Source organism: Colobus angolensis, unplaced genomic scaffold, assembly GCF_000951035.1.
Source record: "Colobus angolensis palliatus isolate OR3802 unplaced genomic scaffold, Cang.pa_1.0 Scaffold107, whole genome shotgun sequence".
Taxonomy (NCBI): domain Eukaryota; kingdom Metazoa; phylum Chordata; class Mammalia; order Primates; family Cercopithecidae; genus Colobus; species Colobus angolensis.
The window spans coordinates 2297883-2309682 of record NW_012111697.1 but is presented as its reverse complement, the minus strand read 5'-3'; the positions used below and the strand labels follow the sequence as shown (position 1 = coordinate 2309682).

The 11800-nt window shown below is 39.8% G+C and overlaps 1 protein-coding gene across 1 annotated transcript in view; it reads right to left on the bottom strand.

Moving 5' to 3' along the window:
• The window catches only part of LSM14A (LSM14A, SCD6 homolog A (S. cerevisiae)), a 39259-nt gene that overhangs the window by 25639 nt on the left and 1820 nt on the right, over positions 1-11800 (bottom strand). The window contains exon 2 of the mRNA XM_011947485.1: positions 10624-10753. Within this exon, the coding sequence (XP_011802875.1) occupies positions 10624-10717 (94 nt within the window). The 5' untranslated portion in view covers positions 10718-10753. The remainder of the gene's footprint in view (positions 1-10623; positions 10754-11800) is intronic.

Genomic DNA, 11800 nt, shown 5'->3' with positions numbered 1-11800 from the left:
CGCCCGGCTAGTTTTTTGTATTTTTTTAGTAGAGACAGGGTTTCACCATGTTAGCCAGGATGGTCTCCATCTCCTGACCTCGTGATCCGCCCATCTTGGCCTCCCAAAGTGCTGGGATTACAGGCTTGAGCCACTGCGTCCGGCCCTATCCTTCTGCTCTTAAAACACATGAAGATTACAATCATGCCCCTTGCAATCTGCTCATTTTCAAGCTAGTCAACTCCAGTTCCTTCAACCATTACTCACTTCACATGGTCTTTATAACACTCTCCCCTTCCTTTCTTGGACTCCTAATTTAATGAATTCTATTTGTTCTTATCCCTCTTAAAATGTGGCTTCAGGGCCAGGTGCAGTGGCTCACACCCATAATCCCAGCACTTTGGGAGGCCGAGGTGGGCAGATCACGAGGTCAAGAGTTCAAGACCGGCCTGACCAATATGGTGAAACCTCGTCTCTACAAAAATTCAAAACTTAGCCAGGCGTGGTGGTGCACGCCTGTAGTCCCAGCACTCGGGAGGCTGAGGCAGGAGGATTGCTTGAACCTGGGAGATGGAGGTTGCAGTGAGCCAAGACTGGGCCACTGCGCTCTAGCCTGGGCAACAGAGTGAGACTCCATCTCCAAAAAAAAAAAAAAAAAGAAAAAAAAGTGGCTTCAGAAAACAGCACAGTATCTTAGTATCTTAGACAAGGGGAGCTACTGGGACTCCCTTGAAGGTGAAATTCAGTCTGGCTAGAGCTCCAGTAAGCTCAGGAGAAGCCTAACACAACTATCCATAATATCCCAGAAATGTAGGGACTGGTGCTTTCAAGAATTCTGTAGGGAGTAGAACCCATACAGTTATTTCTAGTATTCTTGGGCGATGACCAAGACATCAGCCACTTTGAGATGTATGTTTCCATCTCCATGCTGTTCTGTGTTTCCTCACCTGGCTTGGCCTCCCATTACTTGTCCTCTGGATTACGCATTCAATGGTTAGAGCAAATCTCTTCTGTGAGTTCCTGATCATGACACATACCCCTCCCTCTACTCCAATTCTACTACCAATTTATGTCTATAATCTATTCCAAATTATTTTTAATTCACAATTTAAGCCAGGGGTCAAGTTTTATTTTTTCCACAGATAACCAGCTGCTGCAACACCCCTTATTATAACAATGTCTTTTCTCTCCATTGAACTGTCTTGTTACTCTGTTTTAAGTATTTGAGTGGGTCTATTTCTGGATTCTCTATTCTTTATTCCTGGTCTGTTAATGTGGTAAGTTACAACTGATTTTCAAATGTTGCAGCTTTGCAGTCCTAAGATAAATCTTTGTCATTATATACAATCCTTCTTCTGAAGTGCTGGCCTCTACTTCTAATGAACATTCTTACATTTATGTTCATGGGAGACAGTGATCTATAATTTTCTTATAACAATCTAGTTATAGTTGGTATTTCAGTTATTTGGCTTTGGTTATAGGGTCAGCAAATATTTCTTCTTCCTCTATTCTCTGAACTTTCTTTTTCTCTTTTTGAGATGGAGTCTTGCTCTGTCGCCAGGCTGGAGTGCAGTGGCGCGATCTTGGCTCACTGTAACCTCCACCTCCTTGGCTCAAGTGATTCTCCTGCCTCAGCCTCCTGAGTAGCTCGGACTACAGGTGCACGCCACCATGTCCAACTCATTTTTTTTTTTTTTTTTGTATTTTTAGTAGAGGCAGGGTTTCTCCATGTTGGCTGGGCAGGTCTCCATCTCCTGACCTCGTGATCCGCCCACCTCAGCCTCCTAAAGTGCTAGGAATACAGGTGTGAGCTACCGTACCCAGCCTTTTTTTCCTTTTTAAGAGACAGGGTTTTTGCTCTGTTGCCTTGGCTGGAGTGCAGTGGCACGATCATGGCTCACTGCAGCCTTGAACTCCCGGGCTCAAGAGATCCTCCCACCTCAGCCTCCCGAGTTACTGGGACTACAGGCATGTATCATGGTGCATAGCTGTCTGAGTTTGTGTAAGATTAGTAAAAATTATTTCTTCCCTAAATGTTTGGTAGAAAGTAACAGTAAACAGTCTAGAATTTTCTTTCTGGGCGATCTGAAATTACTGTTTCAATTTCATTAAAAGATACAGAGATAACAGATTTTATTTCCTCTTGTGTTGGTTTATTATTTTTCAAGAAATTTGTCCACTTCATTCAAACTATCACATTTGTTGACATAAAGCAATTCATATATTCCCATATTATTCTTTTAAGGTCTATACTGATGTCTACTCTTTCATTCCTGGTATTGGCAACTTGCTTGGTTCTTCTTTCTTTCCTTAATCAGTTTTGTTAGCGGCTTATCAATCTTACAAAATAAATAAATAAATAAACAAATAAATAAACCCACCCAAAAGAAACTCATCTTTGCTGATATGTAATCTATTTCTATTTCATTGATTTCTGCTCTTATCTTTTTATTTTCTTCCTCCTCTACTACTTTTGGAATAATTTTCTCTCATTTTTTTCCTAGCTGTCCCCTGACGTCCTCACCAACTGTTTTTAGAGACATGGTCTCACTCTGTCACCCAGGCTAGAATGCAATGGCACGATCACAGTTCACTGCAGCCTTGAACTGCTGGGCTCAAGGAATCCTCCCACCTCAGTCTCCCAAGTAGTTAGGACTACAGGCATTCACCACCATGCCCAGCTAACCATTTTTTCTAGCTTTGTTTTTTTTGTGTGAGATGGAGTCTTGCTCTGTCGTCCAGGCTGGAGTTCAACGGTGCGATCTTGGCTCACTGCAACCTCCGCCTCCGGGTTCAAGCGATTCTCCCGCCTCAGCCTCCTGAGTAGCTGGGATTACAGGTACCTGCCATCATACCTGGCTAATTTTTGTATTTTTGTAGAGATGAGGTTTCACAATGTTGGTCAGGCTAGTCTCGAACTCCTGACTCAGGTAATCCGCCTGCCTTGACCTCCCAAAGTGCTAGGATTACAGGCAGGAGACACCACACCTGGCCCTTTCCTAGCTTCTTAAACTGGTAGCTTAGAGCACTGATTTTTAAAATTCTTATTTTCTTTTTCTTTTTATTTGAGACAGTCTTGCTCTGTCACCCAGGCTGGAGTGCAGTGACGCCATCTGGGCTCACTGCAACCTCTTCCTCCCCAGCTCAACCAATTCTCCTGCCTCCGCCTCCCAAGAAGCTGGGACTACAGGCGCATGCCAACACGCCTGAGTAATTTTTGTATTTTTGGTAGAGACGGGTTTTTACCACATTGGCCAGGCTGGTCTCGAACTCCTGACCTCAAGCGACCCGCCCACCTCAGCCTCCCAAAGTGCTGGGATCATGGGCATGAGCCACCGTGCTATGAAAGTTTTCCTAAACACAGTTTTAGCTACACCTACAAACTTTCTGGTCATTAAATAAAAAATACATTATTTTTAAAATTTATTATTTTTTTTTTAGAGACAAGGTCTAGCTCTGTCGCCTTTTCTGGAGTGCAATGGCAGAATCACAGCTCACTGCAGTCTTGAATTCCTGGGCTCAAGCAAGTCTCCCACCTCAGCCTCCTGAGTGCTAGGACTACAGGTATGTACAACCACACCCAGCTAATGAAAATTTTTTTTTGTAGTGACAAGGTCTCCCTATGTTCCCCAGGCTGGTCTTGAACTCCTAGCCTCAAGTGATCCTCCCACCTTGGCCACCCAAAATGCTGGGATTACAGGTGTATGCGATCACACCTGGCCTAGATTAAAAATATTCTCTAATTTCCCTTTAAATTCTCCTTTGATCTATTAGTGATTAACAAGTTTACTTGATATCAAATTATCTGAGGATTTTTCAAGTTACCTTTATTAATTTCAAGTTTATTTTGTGATTTAAGAATATACCATGTATACCATGTATGATTTTATTCCTTTTGGAAATTAGTGTGACTTATTTTACGGTCCAGTATTTGATCTATATTGTTGAGCAATATAGATCAAAACAATATTCTGCAATTGTTGGGTACACTGTTTTATAAAGTTACACATTTAGGACTGTTGTAGCTTCCTGATGAATTGATCCTTACCTTTATGAAGAACCACCCCCCACCCCCACTTTATCTCTGGAAGTAATCCTGATCTTTAAGCTCCTTTGTCTGATATTAATGTGTATTTTCTTGTTATTGGTGTTTGCAAGGTATACCTTTTTCTATTCTTTCACTTTCAGTGCATTTCTTATAAACATAATATAGTTGGGCCTTGTCTTTTTTTTTTTAATTCAGTCTGACACTCTCTGCCTTTTAATTGGAATGTTTAATCCCTTCAACGTTTTACCAAAGTAGATCTTTAACAATTTTTTTTTTTTTTTTTTTTTGGGGGCAGGGTCTCGCTCTGTCGCTCAGGTTGGAGTGCAGTGGCATGATCTTGACTCACTGCAACCTTTGCTTCCTGGGTTCCAGGGATTCTCCTGCCTCAGCCTCCTGAGTAGCTGGGATTACAGGTGCACGCCACCATGCCCAGCTCATTTTTTTGTATTTTTAGTAGAGACAGGGTTTCACCGTGTTGGCCAGGCTGCTCTTGAACTCCTGACCTCAAATGATTCACCCGTCTCAGCCTCCCAAAGTGTTGGGATTACAGGCGTGAGCCACTGTGCCTGGTCTGATCTTTAACAATCCTTAGTTTAACATCCATAATGGTTGAAACACCCCCTGACTTTATGCTAACTGTAAAGTTCATAAGCATCTCTTCAAGCTTCATCACTTGGTGATTAAAAATTAGTCTATACAAAACACTGGAGCCCTAAGAGAACCATCCTCCAATATGGTTTGGCTATTTAATCAACTAAAATGTACCTAATGATGGTCTATTCAGCCAATATTCCTCCATCTGGCACATAAGATTATGAGACTTAAACAGCTTGCCATGACATGCTAGTCAACCTGTCTCAATTATTTGAGAACAACCAGCTGACCTTATCAACTGGAGTAAATATAACAGAAAAAATATCTAATTGCTCCACGTTTCTTCATTTTAATCCTTGCTATAGAATTACTTTAGATAGTTGGTCAATCTATACCTTTCACTGTTTCTATGAATCCTTTTTCTAACTGCAGCAGTAAGTTCTTGCTACTGTGCAGTGGTAACATAGGGAAATACTGTTTTGATGCTTCATTTATTGTGAGATGTTTAATTTTTCCGAGAGTTCAGAAATTAAGGCCAGTAATGATCTAATCTCTTATACATAAGAGTTATTTTTGCATCAGCTTTAAGAAAGGTGCTTTATTTCTACCTGGTATATTATTCTTCTCAATGTATGAGAGTATATATTCTTCATAGACTTGCCAAAAGAGTATGTATATAATGAAGCTTTTGAATTTTTGCCAAACTGATAGTGACAAATCATGTCTTAGTGTAGATTTAATTTATATGTTTTTCACTATAAGCAAGGTGATTCTTTTTTTTTTTTTTTGAGACACAGTCTGGCTCTGTTTCCCAAGCTGGAGTGCAGTGGTGCGCTCTTGGCTCACTGCAACCTCTACCTCTCAGGCTCAAGCAATCCTCTCACCTCAGCCTCTGGAGGAGCTGGGATTACAGGAGTGTGCCACCATGCTTGCCTAATTTTTTTTTTTTTGTAGAGATAGGGTTTAGCCATGTTGCCCCCAGGCTGGTCTCCAACTCCTGAGCTCAAGCAATCCTCCCACCATGGCCTCCCAAAGTGCTAAGGTCTTTGTACTCCAGCCTGGGCAACAGAGTCTCAAAAACAAAACGAAACAAAAACCAAACCAACCAACCAAACAAATGAAAAAAAAAAAAAACCTTATTAAAAAGCAATAATAAGGGTGGGCATGGTGGTTCCCAACACTTTGGGAGGCGGAGGCAGGCAAACTGAGCCCAGGAGTTCAAGATCAGCCTGGATAACATGCTGAGATGCTGTCTTTACAAAAAATACAAAAATTAGCCAGGCATGATGGCATATGCTACCAGGTACCAGTCCCAGCTACCAGGGAGGTTGAGGTGGGAGGACTGCTTGAGCCCAGGAGGTCTAGGCTGCAGTGAGCCATGGTTGTGCCACTGTACTCCAGCGTGGGTGACAGACCGAGACCTTGTCTCAAAAAATAAATAAAAATAAAAAGCAATAGTAATAACACATGAAAATGTAAACATATAAAATTTTCTCATCAAATAGCAATTAGTGTGATCCAGATTCATTTAAATTTCCTTTTAAAATCAGAATACTAGGAACCAAAAATGAAAAGAGGCCTAGCTTAAAATCTGGTCTACTTTGTGCCAACAAAAGCTAAATTTGGCAGGGCACGGTGGCTCACACCTGTAACCCTGGCACTTTGGGAGGCTGAGGTGGGCGGATCACGAGGTCAGGAGTTTGAGACCAGCCTGACCAACAAGGTGAAACCCTGTCTCTACTGAGAATACAAAAATTAGCCGGGTGTGGTGGTGTATGCCTGTAATCCCAGCTACTCAGGAGGCTGAGGCAGGAGAGTCGCTTGAATCCGGGAGGAGGAGGTTGCAGTGAGCCGAGATCACACCACTGCACTCTAGCCTGGGAGACACAGCAAGATGTCGTCTCAAAAACCAAGCTAAATTTGAGTTAATTCCTTTTCTGAAAAACATCTGTCACCTTGACCAATGCCACAGCTTTCCTCTTCCACATTTGGTAACTTGTAACACTTAGTTTTCTAATTAGCCACTCCACAAATTATCCTAACCAATATGGAAATCAATTAATCAAAAATAATCTGACCCTGCACAAATTATTCTGACATGGAAAATACCAGTAAAATCTTCTACTTTTGTGACACCCAAATAATAAAACAACAACCCACAATAATATTAAAATTAGATTAAAATATTTATAAAAAGCATTTCACAACCACAAAATAATCTTGACTAGAGAGTAAACTTTGAAGAATGGCAGAAGCAGTAGTTACGATATAGATACTATGTGCTTGATCCTGCTCAAATTTTTGAACATAATTAGTTACATCAACTTCATGGTAACATAAGAAGTACAATGATGATCTCAAAGTCAGTTAACTATTTAATTTAGTCAAAGCAGCCTCAAAAAGGATAATACAATTTGCAATCATTCCTTATTTGAATCCCCAGGAAAGGATTCTAAGTTATAGTTAACATACAATATATCTTGATTTAACATGAGTAACATTGATCTTACTACTGGATTTGGGAATTTATGGACCAAAGTTACACTATTTCACCTAAAATAAGTCTAAAAGGAATTAATTTTTAATTCTCAAAAATGTCAAACTTATGTTAAAATTGAAGGAGTACACAGAATATCAATATATTCTTCACCTAGATTCATCAACTGCTAACTTCTAACCAAACCCACTCTGCTTCTCCATCTTTATACCTTCATATGCACATTTTTCTTTTGTTAAGAGAGGCTAAAATCAATTTGGTTCTTTACTTTTAAATACTTCAAAACCACCTCCCCCAAACAAAAACACTCTCCTATATGATGAACCAGAAAATGAACAATAACAACATCCAACTTTAGGGACTTAGCAGTCCCTAAAATGTTCTTCACACCAACCTTTTCTTTAAGTTTTCTTTTTCTCCCCTGCAGGAAACAAACACGCCAACTTTTTAAAAGCCCAGGATTCGATTCCATATTACATTTGGATGTTATGTCTCTTCAGTCTTTGCCAGCCTAAAACAGTTCTGCTGCTTCTCTCCATTCTTTGTAATATTGAATCTTTTGAAGAGTGTGGATAACTGTCTTGCAAAACAACTCACCTTCTGGATATATATGCCCATTTCTTCAAAATTAGATTCTGCATATTCAGCAAGAACCCCACAAAAGTGATATTATGGTTTGCCCCCCACCCCAATAATCGCAACAGGAGACACATAATTGTTTATGGCAATGCTAAACTTGAGCACTTGACGAAGTTGGTAACCACCAGACGTCTGTGTTACAAGGGTACATTTTCCCCCCTTTGTAAACTGTGGGATGATACTTTAAGACCATCTTAATATCCTGTCCTAACACCTTTCACCCAATGACTTCAACATCTAATGATAATCCTTGCTAACTATTATACTGAGATTAGAAAATGGCAATTTTCTTTATCTACCGCTCCTTCTACTTATTAGCAGACATCTTTATCTGAAAAAAGTAGGTCTTCTCCTTTGTTTTTCAATGGGCCTTGGTTCCTTTTAGTGGGGAGTGGTATTTAGAAACTGAGTCTACATGTGTTCTTTGCTACTGGGTTTCCATTGTTTCTAGGTCCTTTCTATGAACAGAGCTAGGAAATAACCAGTTTTTAAAAAATGGGTCCATACTCATACCATCTATTTACATTCAGCATCACAGGGTTCTTTCTCACCTTTCCCATTCCATATTTATATCTCCCTTCTCCACGGTAAAAACACTATTTCCCAATATAAATATTTTATTCATTTGCCCTATCCTATAATACATACAAAACAGTTTAAGAATTAACACCTGGCTGGGTGCAGTGGTTCACACCTGTAATCCCAGCACTTTTAGAGCCCGAGGTGGGCAGATCACTTGATGTCACAAGTTTAAGACCAGCCTGGACAACAAGGGGAAACCCCGTCTCTACAAAAAATACAAAAAAAAAGAAATCTAGCTGGGAGTGGTGGTGCACGCCTATAACCTCAGATACTTGGGAGGTTGAGGTGGGAGGATGGCTTGGGCCTGGGAGGCAGAGGTTGTAGTGAGCCAGGATTGTGCCACTACACTCCAGCCTGGGTGTGAGCCAGACGTTATCTCCAAAAAAACAAAAAAACAAAAAAACCAAAAACCAAAAACACCAATAATACAAATCAAAGTCAAGTTTTCTAAATAGTTCTATTTGTTGTTAGAATATATCCTACTAAGCGTGTAAAAGTTATCAGAATTATTTTTTCCTCTGTGTGATTATCAATTCAATATGTAACAGCATCTGTGGTTTCTGTTCATATTCATTCAGTTTTATCTATTTTTTTTTAGACGGAGTTTTGCTGTTGTGGCCCAGACTGGAGTGCAATGGCACGATCTCTGCTCATCGCAACCTCTGCCTCCCGGGTTTCAAGCAATTCTCCTACCTCAGCCTCCCGAGTAGCTGGGATTACAGGCATGCACCACCACGTCCGGCTAATTCTGTATTTTTAGTAGAGGTGGGGTTTCTCCATGTTGGCCAGGCTGGTCTCGAACTCCCTACTTCAGGTGATCCGCCTGCCTCAGTCTCCCAAAGTGCTGGCATTACAGGCGTGAGCCACTGTGCCCAGCTCATTCAGTTTTAGTTTGCTTTTTTTGCCGTTCTTTTTTATTTTGTGAATAAGTAAAACATTTAAATGCTTAAGTCATACCTGTATAAAAAGTATATTCATTGGAAGGAATTTAATAATTTTAACAAAACTTGTTAGCATGTTAATGAGTGCCAAGATACACCTGAAACTAAATTTGTGGTGCAGTGAAACAGTAAACTGATAATATAATTATTTCAAAGAAATTTTAAAAGATTAGGGGCAAAAGCTTGAGATTTAAAGTTGTTTTTTTTTTTAAAGCTGTTCTTTACGGTGGGAATAAAGGTATACTTAAACACTAAAATGCACAGCTATAAAAACAAAACAACACTGAGCTAATCTGATTACATCCAGCTTTTGCACTCAATAGCCCTTGACCCTCCAGCCATAAGTAAGCCTGTCATTCTCCCAGCCCTGCTATACATTCTCATTAGTTTTGTTTCAAACCCAGTGTTACAGAAACAAAACACCAAGCCCTCAATCACGCTATGCGTATCTTTATGTGTGCATGTCTTATGTATGTTTAAAATAAACGTTTTAGGCCAGGCTTGGTGGCACATGCCTGTAATCCCAGCACTTTGTGAGACTGAAGTGGGTGGATCACTTGAGGTCAGGAGTTCGAGACCAGCTTGGCCAACATGGTGAAACCCCATCTCTACTAAAAATACAAAAAAGTTAGCCGGGAGTGGCAGTGCACACCGGTAATTCCATCTACTCAGGAGGCTGAGGCAGGAGCACTGCTTAAACCTGGGAGATGGAGGTTGCAGTGAGTGGAGATCATGCCACTGTACTCCAGCCTGGGCAACAGAGTGAGACTCTGCCTCAAAAAAAAAAAAAAATTGATTAATTAAAATCCAGGCCAGGCACAGGGGCTCACCTGAGGTCAGGAGTTCAAGACCAGCCTGGTCAACACGGTGAAACCCCACCTATACTGAAAATACAAAAATTAGCTAGGTGTGGTGATACATATCTGTAATCCCAGCTATTTGTGAGGCTGAGGCACGGGAATTGCTTAAACCCAGGAGACGGAGGTTGTAGTGAGCCAAGATAGTGCCACTGGACTTCAGCCTGAGTGACAGAGTGAGACTTTGTCTTAAAAAAAAAAAAAAAAAAATCCAACTACCAATAAGATTTGGTAGATACTGGATATACCTAGGTGTAAAAAAAATGTTACCTTGTGAAAATTGACTTTTAAAAACCCACTAATATCATTAAGAATATTAAATAAAGGCTTTAAGATATCATCAAAATGTGTTCTGAATGCCATAAAACAAAGTTACAAAAGGAAACATCAAACAACATTTCTAAAAGTTTGTGTTGAGTTTCTATAAACTCAAAGAAAGGAAGAATACAAAAACAAACAAAAAAATAAAAGAAAAAGAAAACATACCAACACCAACAGCACCAAACTGCTGCCCAACTAAGGAACTTGGACTGAACTGACTGTATGTGGGCATCCTGCCGAAAGGCCCATAAGAACCCATGGACTGGAATGAAGAAGTCGATGAGCCTAGTGAGGACTGAAGGAAAATCATGAGTTATCTTTCCAAGCTCTAAGCAACATGTATATAATGAAAAAAAAAATTCCAGATTTTTACACTTTTAAGAAAACTATTAAATTATAACTACTAAATATAAAACGAATTACAATATGCACTTAACATTAAAATAGCCAAACGACCTTCTGATTTCAGTATCTGTCTATAATGTGCCAATTATACTCAATGTAACTTACAAATACTTTTTTCTACACTAAACTCCCCATTTAGGAGTTTTATAGATTGAGGAAAGAAAGTTACTTAAGTAAAGTAACTTTGCTTAAAGCAAAATGAGAAAAATCACACTTAGTAATAATGGGTTTTAGTCTGATGTTGATATAAATCTCACATGTGATTTCACTCTTATTTTCAATCATTTGAGGCCTACTATTAAATTCACAGGAAAGAGATGCAGAAACAAACATATCCCACATAAAACCATTTACATGTTTACTTATAGTTACATTAAGCGGAGGAACATTTTATAAAAACTTTAACTTAAACCTAAAGCATATAAAATATATAACATATATTAATACATGTACTTCATATATTATCTTATTACAAACTGTTTCATAATATAAACATAAGGTGTATTAAAGGCTACTAGGACACACATTCACTGATGGCAGGACCTTTTCTCTGTGTTCACTACTAGTGTTAATAAGCACATGCCAGACACTCTGTAAATACTACGGAATGAATGAATAAGAAGATCAAGTAGAAGTTTATGATGACTGGAAGAAGTTACTCAACACCATTTTCATATGCACTCTCTTAGTTTTTCTCCTTCTATAAAACTGATTACCCAAATAACTGGTTTCCTGGAGAATTATCGAAAGCCATATAAAAGAGACAGTAAGGTAACACCAGTGTTTGGTGTAGGGAGCTATCTCTAATAAGAAAGTGTCTCGGCCGGGCGCGGTGGCTCAAGCCTGTAGTCCCAGCACTTGGGGAGGCCGAGACGGGCGGATCACGAGGTCAGGAGATCGAGACCATCCTGGCTAACACGGTGAAACCCCGTCTCTA